General features: G+C 40.1%; 1 protein-coding gene and 1 long non-coding RNA gene across 3 annotated transcripts; one reads left to right on the forward strand and one right to left on the reverse strand.

The window, feature by feature from the left end:
* Positions 1-2067: 2067 nt before the first annotated feature.
* LOC115788604 (hepatic lectin-like) lies at positions 2068-11528 on the reverse strand. The gene is made up of 7 exons (XM_030741708.1): positions 11440-11528; positions 11200-11283; positions 3443-3559; positions 3149-3202; positions 2634-2785; positions 2394-2518; positions 2068-2304 (listed from the first exon to the last, which is right to left on the reverse strand). Exons 1-7 carry the CDS (start codon positions 11501-11503, stop codon positions 2115-2117), a joined length of 786 nt encoding a protein of 261 aa, XP_030597568.1. The 5' UTR covers positions 11504-11528; the 3' UTR covers positions 2068-2114.
* Positions 11529-17768: 6240 nt separating this feature from the next.
* On the forward strand, positions 17769-20021 carry LOC115788640 (uncharacterized). 2 transcript variants are annotated; one of them, XR_004020607.1, is made up of 4 exons: positions 17769-17986; positions 18165-18277; positions 19174-19242; positions 19981-20015. It is a non-coding gene; the product is annotated as an uncharacterized LOC115788640 (long non-coding RNA). The 2 variants fall into 2 exon arrangements; XR_004020608.1 differs by lacking the exons at positions 17769-17986; positions 18165-18277 and adding an exon at positions 18907-19032 and having other exon boundaries at positions 19981-20021.
* The last annotated feature ends 17 nt before the right edge of the window (positions 20022-20038 follow it).

Raw genomic sequence — 20038 nt, forward strand, 5'->3', positions numbered from 1 at the left:
CTGTTTAACAGTCTGTGACCAGCAGGGGGGGTGTGTGTGCACATGAAGCCTCAGGAAGAAGCTTCAGCTCACCATCAGTAATTAACCCTGTGTGTGTGTGTGTGTGTGTGTGTGTGTGTGTGTGTGTGTGTGTGTGTGTGTGTGTGTGTGTGTTTAGGTAAGTGAGATGTTTTTGTCTGATACACAAACAGTGTTTCCTGTTGGTTTTGTCAGTGTGAGAAAGTTTGTGTAACCTTATCAGTGTGAACATGTTTCACACACTGTGGGATGTGTGACTACAGTAGGTGTGAGATTGGCTGTGGCACACTTGGCAGCCATTTGAAAAAGTTCTTTATAAAGGATATAAAATGTGCATTAGTTATTTATATGTTCTTATACTAGTTCTGAAATTAAGATCAATTATAAAAATATATTAATGATGACAAATACATTGTTGTCAGCAACAGCTACAGATCTGCTAACATGAATACATGATTCACACATACAGACTAAAAAATACAAGTATTATTAATTATTGATTATATAAACCAACTAATTTCAGTGGACCCTTAAAATTACCAGTAAAGCCTTTTTTAAAACTTATCATTCACTGTTATTAAAGCCTCTGATTGATTTTCCCTGCTGAGTCAGGAGCTTCACCAACATTCAGAGGAGACACAAAAGTGAACAGAGTGGATACAATAATACAAACAGCACAATAATACAAACAGCACAATAATATAAACAACTGGAAATTTTCTCTGAATGAAATTTAAAGATTTAGTTTTTTTTATTATAATGTTTAAGTTCTTAAAATCTTGTTTCTCTGTTAAGAACAGAAACAGTGCAGTCAGCCATCATGTGTGCATCAACATGGAGATATCCTGTCACTCCTCATTTCACCTCAAAATGACTTCATACAGTTCTTCATGTTTACTTGTTGTTAATTATTGTGTCACATGAAGAAACAGTTACATTGTTAACACTTTAAATGATCTTTATCTCTGACACACAGGAGGCTGTACAACCTGAACAGGTATACCACAGAGAGAAAGGCGACCACATCACACTTAAGGTCATTTAGAATTACCAGTTAACCCATGCATGTGTTTGTATGGTGGGAGAGAAACCACACAAGTGAGGCGAGAACTCCACACAGAAAGGCTTTGAGCGCCCTCAGACAAGAGCTTTTACTTTCATTAAAATCAAGAGAAGGCAGAAACACGGTGTAGATGGATCAATAACACTACAGGCAAATATATTCATTTGATTTCTACCTGAACTGTCCCTTTAAGTTCTCCTGTTTAGGCTTGACTGTACATCAGTGTGCAGTACATGCTTAAATATTTGGGGACAACTGTAAGAACATATTGAAGATGAAAAAAAAAAATCCAAGTCTAATGTATCATGTTTCCTGTTTTAATTAAAATGTTGGTTAAATCATTATTTTCAACTAAAAAACTAAAAAGGGTTTTTAATTTGTTCCAAACACTGAGGTCAAAGGTTGGTTTTGCACTTTTAAAGTACTGATCATAAAGTACTGATCATAAAGTACTGCTCCTGAATTAATTAGAGAAAGCTAAATGGTATCATAGTTTGATATGATACAACACTGACCTCATATTTTTATTCATATGCAGATGATGTTGTTTTATTTCAGTATGAACATTTAAAGTTGAATGAATATCTAATCATGAATATGTTTGTTCAGACTGATGGCTGTACATTTGATAATTACTCTGATCTGACTTCTTATTGATTTTTACCACATTAATGTTCAGAAACAACAAACTGCTGTTACACACACACACACACACACACACACACATACACACACACACACACACATACACACACACACACACACACACACACACACACACACACACACACACACACACACACACACACACACACAGCACAGCTCAGAGAGGCAGATGATTTGAATAATTAACAATAATGAAAATACATCTTTATTTACTGACAATGGCAGCAATGATCTCATAGCAAGGATACAACAATCACATCAATAAGGGATAATCAATACAAAACATCCACATTTATTTATGCTGATGGTTTTTGCTCTCTGTGACGTTACTTTCAGTCCACTGTGTTCTTTAACACTGAACTGAATCTCAGGTACATACATATTTAATCTGTTCTGTTACTTCTGCTTTCTCACAAATACTTCTGTGAGGATCTGAGCAGGATGCATCATTCCAGCTCTTCAGGTCAGGATTGCTAGTTTTTTCCGTCATCCTCACACAGTTCTCTCCTTCAGGATTTTTCCCTCTCCAATTATCCGGCTCCCCACTGAGCCAAAAACTAAAAATGAAGAACAGAAAGAACTGGTTCAGTAAAAACTGGAAACTTTGATTCTGGAAATGAATAAAGATATTTTACAACAATCAAACCTTTCATTCAGTGGTGTGTTGTCCACCCACATCCATCTGCCCTCTGCTGCTGAGTCTGTCAGTCCGATCCAGAACTTGTCCTCAGCTTCATTCATTAAGTTTCTCACTCTTCCATCCAGGAACCTCTGAACAGAAACAGATGATGAAAATGACCTTGTTAGACTTTTCTGTGCTGACATGATGAAACATAAAGATGTGATCAAACATGTGAGAACATGAAGCTGCAGCAGTGTTTCATACCTGCTCCTCCCTGCTGTCTATCTTAACCAGGTCTCCTCCTTCAGCTCTACATTCAGCTCTGCTCTGGTTCCAGGAGGATTTACTGATGGAGAAATGATAGCACTTTCCTCCATGATGCTCCCAGCCTGCTTCACATCTATCACAGGGTTCATCTTTGAAGAGATTACAGCAAAGACTTCAGTCAGATGGAAGAAATCACTCTTCATGTTTGTGTGATCTGCAGGCAGCAAGAGGCTAACTTATATGTTTTATTGTAGGACATGTAGGCTGCTGCATGCTTCTGTTTCTGTTATTAAAATAAAGAAAATGATCCATCATCACTTTGCATTTCATTAGGATTCTCACTTTTATAATCTAAGCGGAAAAAAATGACAAAAACCTTTCATTCTTTTAAAAACTATTAATTAAAATCAGTGAACAAGGTGGGAAATTAATGTGAAGTCAAATTACAGTGTAGAGGGTCAGTGAATCAGTGAACCCAAGTTTAAGTCTGTAACATAAAGTTTGAACCTTACTTCTGAGCTCTTCTTGTTTCTTGAGCTCTTCTTTGTTCCTCAGGTTTTCAGACACTGATCAGAACACAGAAACAAACAAATCTCTGAGTAACATTTATGGCGTTTCACTGAAACGGGACAAAGAGTTTTTGGATTCATTCAGATTTTTATGGATTTTACAAAAGTGCTGAAAAAAGGTCAAAAAGTCAGTTTGAGAAAAACACATAAAAATAATTCTTTTACGTTTTTATTTTAATAAAACATCATTTTGTTTCCTGTTGACTTTTAATCAGAAAAAGCATTGCACCCACTCACCGGTAACACCAAGAGCAGCAACAGCAGCAGCCAGGAGAGCACCGAGGACCAGCAGGCCCACTCTCTCCCAGGTGACCTTTGACCTTCTGCTCAGTGACTTGACTTGTTGGGACCCCTCTGAACAGTTAGCAGAGACAGGGATGTCACAGAGATGTGAAGTAAGCTCCGCTAACAACACTTAATAAATAATCATATAAATATTTTGGGGCTTCAGATGCAGATTTTTTAGATGAACTTTAAATATAGTTATATATGCTTCAGTTTATTTTTTATAATTAAATCAGTCTGAAAATCAGGCTAACATGACGCCCCTCCTTCAAATTATCTATACACTCAGTTACTTGGTACTTTAATTAAAGTAAAGCAGTACTTGACTTAATTACTCCCCAGAAAAAGAAATGATTTGTTCTTTTTTTCTGTTGCTGCATATTTACAGCATTAGGAGGAGACACTGGTCTCCTAATGTTCTCATGCTTCATGTTTGTTTAGGATGCTGTAAATATTTGTAATCACACTGATAACCCAAAGAAAGGGAGAAGAAACTCCTGACATGGTTAAAGTTGTAAAGAGACATATTTGACCCTAAACTATGATTTTATTACTCTTAGTGACCAAACATCCACCTGTCTCCTTATATGGTCTTCATCTGGAACCTGTTAATTACAGAGAAAATGACTTTAACCCAAACTGTAACTGACACTGAAGGTGACCTGAAACAAAGCAAGGAGCCAAAATGTTCCTTAAATGACGACTTGAGGCAAGTCGAGCCCAATTTTTACAACCTCATACAGAAATAAGTTTTAGTCTCTGTTGCTCATTTCAGTAGAGTTTAATTTTTCTGTGAGGGCTAAGCTGCTTTTATCAGCGCTTGTTAACACCAGAGGATGCTGTTGCATCAGCAGTTTCTCTGCAAAGTCGATGTTTGGCGCTGTTTGCTTGGTAACCAGAAGTGTCATCTTCAGGAAGCTCGTTTCTGCCAAAGAAAAAATATTTTTCTGACCTTTCATAAGTCAAAATTTGGGGATTTCATCTGTTTGGTTTCATCTCATGAACTCAACCTTCTGAGAAAATAACTTGAAATTTTATCTAAAATGGATGTCAAAATAATATTTATTTATTTCAGTATTGGAAATGAGCTTCCATAACATCTACCTTCATATCAGAGTGGATGGACCTGCTTATCTAAGCAGCTGGTTCCACGTTAGCTGGTAACACCTCAGCCTTTAAATATGGTCACACCTGTTTTATTGTTTGTCTGCCTGTTTAATTTTAAGAAAGAAAGAAAGAAAGAAAGAAAGAAAGATAGAAAGATGAAGGCTGAAATGCAGAACTTGAAAACATGGAGTCTACAGACCACATGCTGACTTCATTAAATCCCAGAGTTTAGTAGTTCCCTAAACGCCTCACAGATTATTAGAAAGGCTCATAAACTTTTAGCTGAGGATTATTGAAGCTTAAACTTCCTGCCGCCCTTCCTCTTCAGCTGCATGCTCACCAAGTGTGAAGTAGATATTTTTAAGAAGTGCAAAGGAAATGACTCTGAAAAGAGTCCTGCAACAAATTTAGACCTAATGAAGAGTAAAATGTGCTCATGCATTACAGTCGCTGTAATTGCTGAAATGAAAACATGAAGCTTTGCGCCTCAGAAAACAAAGAAATAGAGAAGGTGAGAGGTCTGCAGCGCCAACTCCCAGAGCTACAAACTGTCTTCAGCAGTGAAGCCCGTCTGAAGCAGCAGCAGTGTGTAAGGAACGCTAACACGGGCGAGGAAGTGTTACTGATTTGAGAACAGCGTTAAGAGTGAAGAGAACTCCTGATGTGATGGAGAAAATCTGTCAGTGCGACTCTTTTTTTTTTTTTGAAAATTAACTTATTACTTTTTTTGGTCATACAAAAAGGAATAGGAACACACAACTGAACATTTAAAGAAACCAAACAAAGCACATCTGTATAGATTATAAACCTCAATAAAAAAATAAACGGGCATAATTGACAGTTACAAAAAACCTACATATCCTGGCACGGTGAAGTTCACAAAGTTGCTAAAGGCTACAATTTCTCGCCTTTAATGTATTTCAGAAGAGAGTCCAATGTCTGATAAAACTCTGGTCCTCTATCTTCATTATACAGTCTTAATCTCTGCAATATGTTGAACATTTCTCCCGTCCACAGATCAAACGTCGGGACTGAATTCTGCTTCCACATACGTAAAATTAATTTTTTTGCTATCACCATCCCAAAAAGAAGAGCACTTTTCTTGTACTTATTAATTAGAGAAAGAGCATTAACAGCTCCCAAAATTGCTACCAGAGGGTTTGGTAACACATTTTCCCCAAAAGAATCAGAAAAACATTGAAATATAGATTTCCGCTATGGTTGAATGTTTTTGCAAAGCCAAAAGGAATGTGCTAGATTGCCAGTCATAGATTTACAATGGATACATAATTGCGAGACATTTGGAAAGAGTTTACGTAGCTTTTCTTGTGAAAAGTAAAGTCTGTGGATCATTTTAAATTGTATGAGATTATGTCTGGCATTAACAGAATATTTATGAATATTTCTTAAACATTCTTCCCATATTCCATCATTCAATTCTATGTTAAGCTCATCTGCCCAGGACTGTTTCTGATTCTCAGTGTTATATAAAACATTGTTATGGATGATTCGATAAAATGAAAAGACTGTCCTGCTTTGATGCACCTGTAGCGCCTGCCAGAGGGCAGCAGGTCAAACAGGTCAAAGCCAGGGTGTGAGCTGTCCTTGATGATGTTCCTGGCTCTGCTGATGCAGCGGGAGGTGTAGATGTCCATCAGGGAGGGGAGAGGGCAGCCAACGATTCTTTGTGCTGTCTTGACTACCCTGAAGCCTGACCCTGTCTGCCTCAGTGCAGCTGCCGTACCATACTGTGATACAGTACGTCAGCAGGCTCTCAATGGATGAGCGGTAGAAGGTCAGCAGCAGGTTTGAGTCCAAGTTGTTCTTCCTGAGGACCCTCAGGAAGTGAAGTCGCTGCTGAGCCTTCTTGATAACAGCTGTGATGTTATCTGACCAAGAGAGATCAGCAGAGATGAGGACACCGAGAAACCTGAAGGTGTGGACCCTCTCCACATGCTCGCCGTTGATGTAGAGGGGAGCTGGGTCTGTCCTGTGTTTCCTGAAGTCGATGATGATCTCTTTGGTTTTCATGGTGTTCAGTACCAGGTTGTTCTCTGAACACCAGGCTGTCAACTTCAGGACCTCCTCTCTGTAAGCTGCCTGATCTCCCTTTGAGATGAGTCCGACCACTGTGGTGTCGTCAGCAAATTTGAGGATGAGGTTGTTATTGTGGGCCGGACTGCAGTCATGGGTGTAGAGGCAGTACAGGAGGGGGCTCAGCACACAGCCCTGTGGGGAGCCAGTGCTCAGTGTGCGGGTGGAGGAGAGATGGGGGCCAAGTCTCACAGTCTGGGGCCGGTTGGTTAAGAAGTCCTTGATCCAGGAACATGTGAGAGGGGGGAGGCCCAGGGTGTGCAGTTTGGTGGTGAGAATGTCCGGGATGATTGTGTTGAACGCTGAGCTGTAATCCACAAAGAGCATGCAAGCGTAGCTCTGCTGCTGCTCCAAGTGGCTCAACACAGAGTGGAGAGCTACAGCGATGGCGTCCTCTGTGGATCTGTTTGCACGATATGCAAACTGATGGGTGTCGAAAGTGGGGGCAGATGGTCTTTGATGTGCTGGAGAACCAGCCTCTCAAAGCACTTCATAATTACCGGTGTGAGGGCCACAGGGCGGTAATCATTTAGGCTGGTGACAGATGACCTTTTGGGCACGGGGATGATTGTGGCTGTTTTTAGGCAGGGGGGGATGACTGCTTGGGCCAAGGAGAGGTTGAAAATCCTGGTGAGAATCAGGGTGAGCTGGTGGGCACACGCTCTGATCACCTTGCCAGGTACTCCGTCTGGTCCGGCAGCCTTCCTTGGGTTCACTGCCAGGAGCACGCGCCGTACCTCATGCTCCTGGACAGTGAGTGGGGTGCAGCCTGGTGGGGGGGGCAGGACTGGAGCAGATGGGTGGTCCTGAGGCATCTCAAAGCGAGCAAAGAAACAGTTAAGTTCCTCTGCTAGTGACACACTCAGGTCTCCTGCAGTCACATCACAGCCTCTGAAGTTTGTGATGTTCTGAATGCCCTGCCACACCTCCCGTGTGTTATTGCTGGACAGATGGGACTCTATTCTCCTCCTGTAGTCCGTTTTGGCTTTTTTAATTCCTCTTTTCAGGTCAGCTCGAGCAGCACTGTACAGAGCTCTGTCGCCTGACCTGAAGGCAGCATCACGGGTTTTGAGGAGTGAACGGACCTGGCTGTTCATCCAGGGTTTCTGGTTAGGAAAAACCCGGATGTTTTTGCTAACAGTCACATTTCCGATACAGAACTTAATGTAGTCCAGTACCATCCCTGTGAATGTTTCTAGGTCCTCGTGTTCGAATAAGTCCCAGTCTGTGTACGCAAAGCAGTCCTGTAGGTCGGAGAGTGCGTTTTCAGGCCAGGTTGTAATGGTTTTTACAGTAGGCCTGGCTCTCCGTCTGAGGGGGGTGTATGCTGGGGTGAGCAGCAGGGAAAGATGGTCGGACTGGCTGAGGTGGGGGAGGGGTTTGGCTCTGTAAGCGTGCTTAATGTTGGAGTAAACATGGTCAAGAGTGTTCTCCCCTCTTGTGGAACATTTGACATGTTGGTGGAATTTCAGGAGTACAGTCTTTAAGTTGGCCTTGTTAAAGTCTCCCGCGATAATAAGAACACCGTCGGGGTGGACCCGCTGCTGTTCGTTAATGGCGTTCAGCAGGAGAGAGAGCGCCATGCTAATGTTAGCATCGGGAGCTATATACACAGCTGTGACGATCACTACTGTTAGCTCTCTGGGTAGAAAAAAAGGCCGACATCTTACAGACATGTACTCGAGGTCTGGGGAACAATGTTTGTCTATGATTGTTCCGTTGTTACACCAGTCCTCATGCACGTAAATACAGAGACCCCCTCCCCTGCTCTTACCGGAGTCCTTGGTCCGATCTCCGCGTAGCAGAGTGCGGCCTGCTAGCTGCACGCTAGCATCGGGAATGTGGGGGTTTAGCCAGGTCTCGGTGATAATCATTACACAGCAGTCACGAACATAGCGATTTACAGCCAGCTCTAACTCTAGGTTGTCTGTTTTATTTACCATGGACCTGGCGTTGGAGAGATACAGGCTCGGCAGAGGAGGCCTGTGTGGTTGGCATTTCAGCTTCAGCATAAAGCCGGACCTGCAGCCCCGCTTCTGCTTCCTCTCCCTCTGCCGTCGGCGGCGCCTTCCAGACCCGATAACAATCCACGGAGCACCCGGCAGTCTTGCTATTGCGTCTGGGATGTTATGAGTGTAGTGAAAATCACTCGATACTGATATCTTGTGCCGGTAGCCAATGTCCACAAGATCCTGGCGTGTGTAGCAGTTGTTTGCAGAGACAAATGCACCAAAACTAACAAATATGAAATACAAAAAGTACAAAAAAGAGCACCGAAAGGAAGAGCCGTGAGCCGCTGCGTCTGTGCGCGCCGCCATCTTGAAAAAGCTGTCACTATATTGCGATTTGTGTACTTTAGTGGGGTTGTTAAACAACGCTAACAAGGAGGTATATTATAGCTCCAAATAAAGGGCACAATGACTGAATCCAACTGCTTAAAATGTGATTGGGTAATTTAGCAGGGAAGAGATTGGAAAAGATGCATGAAACGTGGCAGTGCCACCATTTTAATTGCAATAATTTTACCGAATAGAGAGATTGGGAGTGTCTTCCAATAGTGTATACTCTGTTTGAGTTGTTCAATCTTTTTATGCCAATTCAATCGGAGAAGGTCCCTGGGATCCTTTGTTACAATTATACCGAGGTAGGTGAAAGATTCAAATGTTTTTTTGAAGGGTGTGGAGTGAATATATGTCAAATTAATTTTCTCAGATATAGGCTTAAGTTCGCTTTTGTCCCAGTTAACAGAAAACCCAGAGAATTTACCAAATTCACTAATTAGAGACAGAAGAGGAGGTACAGAGGCTTCGGGACGAGATATGAACAAGAGTATATCATCCGCATAAAGTGAGATGTGTTGTTCTATACCAAGAATACTAATTGGGGAGATTAAATTATTTTGTCTAACGCTTGCTGCTAATGGTTTGATCACAATAGAAAATAAAAAAGGGGATAAGGGACATCCCTGACGCGTACCACGACTTATTGCAACTTGATTAGTGATAATGGAGACAGTAGGATTAGCATAGATGAGCTCAATCCACTTTATGAAGGAGGGCCCAAACCCAAATTTTTCAAGTGTGAACACCCTATATGGCCACTCCACTTGATCAAATGCACGTTGCACATCCAAGGAAATTATTACTGCCTCCTCTGCATGCTTTCTATACAAAATGTGAAACAGGTGGCGCAAGTTAAAATACATGTGCCTACCAGGTATAAAACTGGTTTGATCGGGATGGATAATAGAACAAATCTGTTCCTTTAGTCTATTCACTAGAACTTTACTGAGAATCTTGGTCTCTATAGGTAGCAGAGAGATGGGACGATATGAGGAGACTAGACTGGGATCTCGATCTGGTTTGGATAAAAGAGAAATATTGGCATTACATAAGGTAGGAGGTAATCGACTAATATACAAGGAGTGATTAAGCGTACGCAATACATAAGGGGCTAATTTATCACGAAATACTTTGAAAAATTCCATACAAAAGCCATCTGGTCCCCCAGCTTTATTATTATTAAAAGAGGAGATCACGTTTAGTAGCTCATGTAAACTAATATCCTTATCCATCAAAGAAGAGGATTCACCTGTTAATTTTGGCAATTCAAGCTTCTCAAAAAACTGCTCCATTACCCTACTATTGCAACTTCCCTGGGACCAATAAACCTCTTTATAGAAATTAACAAAACATTCATTGATATCTACTGGATCTGTCAGGAAAGATCCTTCACTGGCTCTAAGAGAATAAACGGCTCAAGACGAACGAGAGTGCCTCAACTGACGAACCAGCAACCTATGAGGTCTGTGCCCAAGTTCAAAGTACTTTTGTTTTACTTGGACTAGCAGATGAGAAATTTCCTTGGACATTATTGAATTAAACTCATACTTCAGTGCTAAAATCTTCTTCAGTAGCTCCGGATTATTACTTTCTTTATATGATGCCTCAGCAGCTTCATAAGATATATGACCCCTCAGAACGGACTTCATGTCTTCCCAGAGCGTAGAATCGTTTACCTCTTTTTTTATCGTTAGTGTTTATGTAATAATCTATTTTGCTTGATAGGTAGGAACAAAATTCCTTATCTTTTAACAAAGAATTATTTAATCACCAATTGAATTTACCCTGCTTACATTTAAGTTTTAACTGTAAAGAGACTGGAGCGTGATCTGATATAACAGTCCAAAACTTCTGACAGGAGTTTAGAATCAAGAATAAAATAATCAATCCTTGAATAGGTCTTATGCACTGCTGAAAGATAAGAAAAGACTTTTGTTGTGGGGTGACGAAGTCTCCAAATGTCCACTAAGTTAAATGACTGTATAAGATTGTTAAGAATTAAACTGCTTTGAGAAGCCCACACATGTGGGCGTAGCCGATCAAGGAAAGGATCTAGAACACAATTTAGGCCTCCACGTAGGCTAACATTTGTATTTGTATCCGGCAAACTGGATATAGTGTTAAAAAGATTCTGAAAGAAATCTGTCAGTGTGACTCTTTACCAACCGGGCGGCTCTGCTGTGGCCGGCTGAGTCTTTGAAAGCTTGACTTCAGAGTAAATGATGTCGGGCGATGAGGAAACGGCTTCTACTGCAAAAACATGAAACCACGTTCCTGTTCAGTGTGCTGTGAGTACTGCTGAAGGCTGCTGATGAAACTGGAGCTTCAAAATTCACTGTGTTTACATCTCACTCAAAGCCAGACAAAGATTTTATCTTCACTCACAAATACAGAAGATAAACTCACCGCTGACTCCCCGGTTTCCTCTGGTAAATTTCACATCAGAGTACAGAACTTCAGCTTCAGGCATTTTACTGCTGTGAGTCTTTCAGTGAGACTGAAACAGACGTTTCCAAGATGCAGTAGAAATGAGGAAGGTTTAACTTCCTTCCACTAAAAGTTGAAATCATGTGGTAATTTCCTTTTCTGTGTGGACAAAGTGCCCGATAGCTGCTCACGTCTGAAGGTTCAAACACACACAATTAACCGACCACGTTTCACAACTATAATAATAATTTGTAGTCTTTTGATTTTCCAAACATGCACAAATATGCAAAAATAATTTCCATGATGAGAGGAATTTTGACCTCTCAGGTACTGCATGTACAGGATTGGCTCAAATGATCCTCGGTGTGGTGCCACAGACGTTTGAGGACCACTGCAGGTATTTTGTTCCTGTCTGCAGCGGCTGCCCTGATGTAAAGAGCTCCACCACCACCTTCTTAGTGTTGATGTTGGGCTGCAGGTGATTCAACTGTAACCACTAAGAAAACTCTCCATAATAGTAAGCTATTTTACATTTAGCAGAGAAAAACTGGTCTGACTTCAACCCTAAAACTGTTCTTGTGATTCAAAATTAATTTTAGACAAATTTAAAAAAGTTTAAACTCTGATCAGGGTTTGAACTTAAAGGTGGTGAAAAATCAGAAACACAAAGTCCACAAAGGTCCAACAGTAGAAAAGTTCATTAAATCTTAACAATTCAATTCAATTCAATTTTATTTATATAGCGCCAAATCACATCAAACCGTCGCCTCAAGGCGCTTTGTATTGTGGGTAAAGACCCTACAATAATACAGAGAACAGGCTGGAATCACACAGGAAGAACAGAATAAATCCACTCAGGGCTGATTGGGCTAATCAGCTCAGGAAAACGAGACACAGGTACAGATGATGAAGAGAATGAGACACGGGAGGAAGTGAAGAAACACGCAGGAGACGACAAACTGTCAGAAAATAACCCAAACCATCACGAGTAACCATGGGAACAAGAAACTAACACTAAAATTGTTACACAGGAACACGAAGAAGACAGGAAATGGAAATTCATGAAGAATAATCTTACAAAAAGACTCATCACTGGAAAAACAACTTAAAAAGAATATGATGGCACTTTGGTCCATTTTATTTCTTTTATTTAAAAGATGTGGCTGTAAAAGTCCTGCTGATGTTTGAGTGGTTTAGTCACATGTTTCCAGATGGGTGGGGGTGGTGTGGTGGTTGGTGCCGTCGCCCTCGAGGTCCTGGGTTTAAGTCCAGGCTGTGGCTGCATGGACGTTCAGTCAGCTTAAATAAGGTGCTGTGAAGAGATGCTCCATCCCAGAGCGGCCTTTTAGTGGTTGGAGTCACACTGTGTTACTATGAGTGTATAATGTGTAATCAATCATACATTATTCTAATTAAATGTAATTGTAATCAAGTATAAATCTAATAAATATAATGAATGAGAAAGTATAATGTTAAGAAAACGTGCTGATCTGTGTTTGTGTGAAATGAAAGGAGGAAGTGCAGCAGGATGTTGCTCAGACAGTTTGTGACACAAAAAGATCAAGATGTGATAGGATGGAAAGTGAGTGAGTGTGTGTGTGTGCGTGTGTGTGTGTGTGTGTTAGTGTTGTAGTACTCGAGATCGGTCTTGGTCTCGAGACCGCTTTTTGATGGTCTCGGTCTTGTCATGGACTCGGACCTTGCGGACTCGGGATTTTATTTCAAGACCAGTCAAGACCACAGCTCTGGAAATATCACTAAATTGCCAGAATACTGTCCAATTTATTTGGTAACATCTTTGCTTTTATTGGATACAAAACGTACTGATTCAAATCCAACAAAGATTGCGCTCCTCTGCCTCTCAAAGGAGCACACCTCGCAGACTCCGCCCCGGCTAGGTCGCTGCTATTATCGCTGCTTACGCCTGTATCATTTCACCACAGTTTGCAATCTACCACAGAGCACGGACAGTTTCATTCACAATGTGTACATTTGATCTCACTATGGTCATGCGTCTGTTGTATACATCGAAATAACAACCGCATGAACACGAAGAGAAGTAAGAGGGAAAATGAAGATCAAAGGAAAATTTCAGGCTTCCGATTCAACAAAAAAATCCCAGCATGAAAGGTAAATACAAACCTTCATGTATTTGATACACAAACTAAAAATTTAATCCAAATTTTAGGGCTGCAACGATTCTTGGAGTAACTCAATTCGATTATTAAAAATCCTCGACACAAATTTGTTGCTTTGATGTTTCGTTTCAACTCTGCAGCTCAGGTGTCTCCGTGTAAGCGGAGCATTTCCTCCACATTAGTTCTCCATCGCTGTAACAGATTTCCATCATTTGGAAAAAAAAAAAAAAAAACAAAAAAACAAAAACGACCCTTTAGCACGAGTGGATCGCTGAGATGTTTTTCCACAGTGTACTGGGGAAAGGGGGGCTGCCATTAGCACTAGCAATCGTTCGGTGCCCCCCTCCTCCACCCCCTTCAGTACAGAGGGGATCCGTCAAAATGTTTTTTATCAACCACCTGATCAGCAACATGAAGAACAGAGAACTTTGTAGCTGCTCCATCCACCCTGTTTGTTTCACACAGAGAAACATCTGCAGTACGAAAATTAAAATATGCTGATGAATTGTTAAAATGAAAAATTATTTCTTATCCAATTACCGTATTTTTCGGACTATACGTCGCTCCAGAGTATAGGTCGCACCAGCCAAAAAATGCATAATAAAGAAGAAAAAAACATATATAGGTCGCACTGGACTATAAGTCGCACTTTTTTTTGGGGGGGGGGGGGGGGGGGGGGGTTGATAGAATCCGAGACCCAGAGCAGAAATTCCATCTTGAACGGCAATTTAAAATAATAATGGATTAAAGAACAGGACGAACACGGTTACGCCTACGTTATGCTAACGTAGCACATTCAGCTACATGACGCACAACGAACACGTGTTCGGTATGTTAACGTAACATTAAGTTATTCAGATAACCATAGCATAAAGAACATACTAACAAGTTAACCAAACCATCAATCCATTGAATTCTTCATCCACGGTGTCACTTCTAAACAACTCCGTACACTCCGTAGACGAAGCGCCGCTTCCTCTTCTGTGTCGCGTTAGTCAGACTCGTCGTCAGCTGCAGTTCCAATTATTCCAGCCTTTCTGAATCCCAACAGGATGGTTTGTCACTGAAGCCCATGTTTTCTTGATCCATCCAATGACTTCCAGGAAAGTTGGGTGGCGCATTCTCCCAGTTGCCGTTAAGCTGTGCTCTCCATCCATCATCCACTGCGCCCACAGGTTACGCAAGACTGCCTTAAAGCTGCAGTTCACGGAGATGTCAAGTGGCTGGAGTATTTTGGTTCATGTGTTATAAATGTCACATATACGTCGCTCCGGAGTATAGGTCGCACCCCCAGCCAAACTATGAAAAAAAGTGCGACTTATACTCCGGAAAATACGGTACTTGATTAATTGATGGAGTAATCAATTGAATACTTGATTACTAAAATAATTGATAGTTGCAGCCCTACTTCTATTCAGAAAGCCATAGTCAAACATTAGTTTTCAGCACCAGCAGAGCTATGAAAGGCCTTCAAGAATAAAAAAACTACAGTTCCCAGCAAGATGATGTCACTTCCTATTGTTGCATTAAAAACGTGATAGTTTATGCTCACAACATGGTGGCTGATATTCAAATGTAGGAAACGCTTTTAACAGCTGAGGAATCTGGATTATGTTTTTGTTGTGTATGTTTTTATGTGATTTCTGCAAACACAGTGGAAGGAAACGGCACTCTGGGACACATTAAATGCTTGATATAGAAATGTAACTTTTCTGAATTATATGGAAAAATTTTCATTCTATCGATCTAATAAGGCCTGATTTAGAGTTCTGCATTGATCGTTTGTGTATAACTGAAAATCCTCTCTGAAGCAAACCTGACATGCACCTCAAGAAATGTAACTACACGTCCAAAAAAACTGATTACTGCTTTCCAGTTACATCTTAGGCCCCATTACTCAATTAACAAGTGGGAGCGGCATTTAGCATTAGCTTACTAATTAGCATTAGCGTTAGCGCTAGGGTGAGAAATATTTCTTGCTAGAACCCTGAAGTTACCATGGCCACCACCAATGGTAACGGCAGAGAAGTAAGTAAGTTGTTTCTCCGTCATTAGTACATTGAGCTAGTGCTGGGCAGATCGATCCTAACATCGATAATATGGATGCCAACGTTGGTATTGGTATTGATCAATATCAGTGTAATGTATGGAGGACCGAAACTGACATAATTAGAAATAAAAGCAGAAATATATATATAGTGTCTTTATTTTTTTTCCTTTTCCTTATACACGCGTTTTCATCAAGAAATGTATAAATTTTCTTTTTCCTTTTCCTTACGCATGCGTTTTCATCAAGAAATGTAAATATATAGTGTTTTTCCATTTCCTTGTACATGCGTTTTCATCAAGAAATGAATATATTTTATTTTTCCTTTTCCTTACACATGCGTTTTCATCAAGAAATATAAATATTTTGTTTTGCCTTTTTCTCCTGCTCTTTTTCTTTTACCGTATGCATTTCTGCCTCATTATGCAAATGAGGAGGGCTGCCTTCTTGCTCCAGCTCCTCTGCTATTGGTCAACAAACAAGAAGGAGCAGGATCCGTGTGCAGATCGATTGTGCATGCCTGGGCCTTTGACTTCTGTTTAACAACCAACGTATTGTTATGGAGGGAGCGGAAAGACGGTCTGTGTCGGACTTGTTAGGGGAAGCTGCAAATAGATTGGATGAGTTGGAACGCGGTAAGTTTTCAGCTAGGTAGAGTTTTGTAATTTTGTCGAAGAATAGAGTTTATTCATATTGTCATCGTATTAGCATCTGCCGGTTCAACTCCACAAGCACAAGACCCCACCATAACACCAAGGATCAACACAAGTAAGTGGGGTTTTTTTTCCTCCTTGTCTTTGTTTTACATGCAGAATAGTTGTTATTGTTTTAATGTTTGTAAGTCAACAGCCAACGTGTGTGTTTTATAGTGTTTTTATAAGTTTTAATGCTTAAGTTGGGGATTTTACTCAGCTTACGCTCACCCATTGGCATACAATGATGAAACGTCCCCGATTTCATCGTTTGGGTTGCTTTGCTGAAGATGAGGACTCAAATAAAATATAAATGAAACTTTTCTTTAAAAAAGGCAAGATGAGTCGAGAGTACAACGGCTCCTGGTTGTGTTTCAGAAATCTGGTTACCTTAATGAAACAGTTACAGCCACTGCTACAATGCAGTCCTGTGTGATTGACTTGAAATGTTCAGTCTGAACTGATAATGGTCTCATTTAAATGGTATTATGACCGACCAAACAAACAAACAAGAAAAAAAAGGATTTCAGGCAACAACTTTAAATGAGCTTTAACACTTGCAAGGTGAATGTAGCCTTGTATATAAGTATAATTTGTGCATTTGTAGCTTTGACAAGATAAATCATTGACTGATGGTGAACAGAGATCTTATAATTCAGAATCTGATGCATTTTAAACCATGTCCATGTAATCTTTTATTGCAGGGTTGGGTAGCTTAAAGATACACATTCAAATACTTGTAAGAGTGGTGCTAGGTACATTTCACTATTTCCATCCCCAGTTGAGGTGTCAAGACTGTTTACAAGCAGATCAAGTAGAAGGCATCAAAGACGCAGCAATGCAACTGTCAGCCTCGCCACATATACACATGTTTTGTTGCCTTGGGTGAAAAGATTCAACATTTATTCCGAGGCGACCAGAGAAGGAACGTCTCCAAAGGGCAGGACTAGGTGAGCGGCGCATAAGTTTCCGAGGTATGTTATCTACGTTATTGTTGCTTGAACTATTTTGCTGCTCTAAGACAGTAGAAAAAAATATTGTATTTCCATAATATAATGTTTATAGTGTAACAACGTCCTGGTTCTGTCTCTCCAAAAAGCAAGACTGTATGGTAACACATACAATAATTTTTAGGAAAATTTTGGTGAAAACCTTCTGAAGCTCTCTCTGAATTATTTTGAAAATGTACTGCTTGTTCTCTGTTTTTTTAGAGCAGCACAGTGTAGCTGTGCACTTCCACTGAAATGTGTTTTCTCTTTCTTAAGCCACGTATTTTGAAATTTTAAACAGACAGAGATAACATTTGTTCTCCTTGTTTTCAGTGGAATTCAAAGACTCCAGTGATAACAGAGTTTGGTGGTAAAGTGGTTTTTCTTAATATTGTGTGTCTATTGTGTGTTTATTTTTCAGGTGACTTTCACAGCTGTGAGGAATTAACAGATTGTCTTTATCAAAACTTTCCAAAGTTGAGGACTGCAGGTGGCTATGAGTTGCTCAAAAGCTCTGGTAACACAAGGAGCCGCCAGCTCTCTGTTATACAGTGCCCAAATGAAGGGTACAGTGTGCAATATCTGAAGGAACCAAGCACTATGATTTACCACTCTATAATTTACATCCGCCCTCTACAGTGCCATTTCAGCTTGGAGCCGGTAAATATATCTGCTTTTAGCTCATCATTTGCTGTTATTTGCAACTGTGTTATATGTATGTAGAGAGAGAGAGATGTAGAGAGATGTAAGTGTGTATATGTAGATTTGTTTTACTTCTTAAAACTGCTGTTTGTGTGCAGCTTCAGTCTTTATATATTTTTTGTACTTTTACACGTAGGAAGAAACTGAGGGACCTTCTAACACATATATTGGACCACTGACGCCATGTCTTCTTTGTGGAGAGGAATTTCCGTTTTCACAGATAAGGCAACATAATCAGACTTGTTCAAGGTACTGATCCAAATCTAAAGTTCTCATCTGTACACCTGGTTTTCTTTATAAATGCAAATGGACAAAATCTATGTAGTGCTTTTCCAGACATACTACCCACTTAAAGAACTTAACACTTCAGTAACATAAACTCATTCACAATCACATTCATATACCAATATGCAGATCGGTAGGCTTTAGTCCTTCCAGTGAAGTGATAAATAATTAACGGCTGAATCAGAACTGATGTTATTTGGGAAGGTGATAAGTCAAACTTGTATTTACGTATGAATGGTTAGTTAACTTGTATAATGCAAAGTTACATTCCATGGATAGTGTATAACTTCCCTATCCACAATAAGTTGTGCCTACAACAAATCCATAGCTAATAATTTTTTATAGATAGGTGGTGCACATAATCTGAAGCCATCACATAAAACACATTGTTGAGAAAGACATAAAGACACAGATGGCGAGGTTTACCCCAAAAAGTATTAATAATAACTTCATTTGTATGTGCCAACATCTTGTTCCTGATTAATTTATTTTTTTTTTTGTCATATTGAAATGTTTGTATTTCTTGTTAAAAAGTACTTCAGTAATCTGAAATTGATTGTTAAATCGATTCTTAAGACTATCACAGGATGACAGGGAAAGACAGACTGAAAGTGAGAATGGAGAGGAATCTGTCCCTTCCACCAGTGGGGCAAGTCGCAGCTCTTCACGGCAACAAGTTGCAGATATAGTGGTGACACTGGAGACAGGTTCAGATCAGGGTTTGTAGAGTGATATCTGCAACCACCAGCAAAAACATCTTATGTAGATTTGTCTGTCTGTCCATTGCCATTTCAAACAAACCCATTTCTGTTAAAAATATGTTTTGTAACTCATTTGTTATGCATGTGTTTTGTCTTTAGCTGGTCCTTCAACTGCTCTAAGCACACAGCAGCCTAATCCTCCAGATATTCAGAGGGACCTCGGAAATGGTAAGTAGCATGTACAGGTTAGACTTAGGACTCGAGTCTATTACTCAATAAACACGTTAGTACTCAGTTTAAATCCATGGCCACTTGGGTGCCATATAATGTTGGGCAGCTGCAGTAAATGGCTGGTTTCCAGTTATCTCAATTATGAGATCTGCATCTCGCTATTATAGGTTTCTCATTAGTTGACATCAAGATCTTGTAATTATGACACTTTTTCTCGTAATTACAAGGTTTTTGTTGTTGTTGTTTTTTTTTTTAACCTTGAATGCAATGCGCTTCTGTAGTCAGTAGTAAAGGTGAGACTTTTAAATAATTAGTTCTTGTTCACAGTTTGTTTGTTTTTTTTAAATGCTGTAGGGGTTTGTCTTTAAGCGACTGTACGTTTACAAAAGCCTTATTTTACTTAAAATTATCTTTGAAAATACTGTCCCAATGAAAGATATTTAGGAAAAGGGCCCTAGGTGTATGAATAGTTCTTTTTTCTGTGTGTCTGTGTTGTCAGAAAATAAATGGCAACCTGGCATGGTTGTATGTAGCATATGTTTTGCTCGTTGAACAGGAGATAGGCACCAGGTTTCAAGCTACCCTATATGGAAGAAGCAGATTTAAAAAATGATTGGTTGGAATGGATGGTTGTGTATAATTTTGATTTTTGGCTATTTTTTTTCTGTATATAGAATCTGAAATTTTAATTCACTAATCAGTTTGTATGCCTTTTCTGGTCATGTTTCTTTCAAGCTTGGATTACAGAAGTAGTTCCAGCCAAAGCGTCTGAGCTGTACATTCAGTCAGTACG

The sequence above is a fragment of the Archocentrus centrarchus genome, chromosome 11 (assembly GCF_007364275.1).
Source record: "Archocentrus centrarchus isolate MPI-CPG fArcCen1 chromosome 11, fArcCen1, whole genome shotgun sequence".
Classification (NCBI taxonomy): Eukaryota; Metazoa; Chordata; class Actinopteri; order Cichliformes; family Cichlidae; genus Archocentrus; species Archocentrus centrarchus.

Bases quoted from the DNA above. Each gene is read 5' to 3' on its own strand.
- LOC115788604 (XM_030741708.1), bottom strand. From the start codon at position 11,503: ATGCCTGAAGCTGAAGTTCTGTACTCTGATGTGAAATTTACCAGAGGA. The intron at 2,786-3,148 runs GTAAGGTTCAAA...ATCTCTTCAAAG, and splicing joins GAAACAAGAAGAGCTCAGAA to ATGAACCCTGTGATAGATGT. The intron at 2,305-2,393 runs GTTTGATTGTTG...CTTCATTTTTAG, and splicing joins AACACACCACTGAATGAAAG to TTTTTGGCTCAGTGGGGAGC.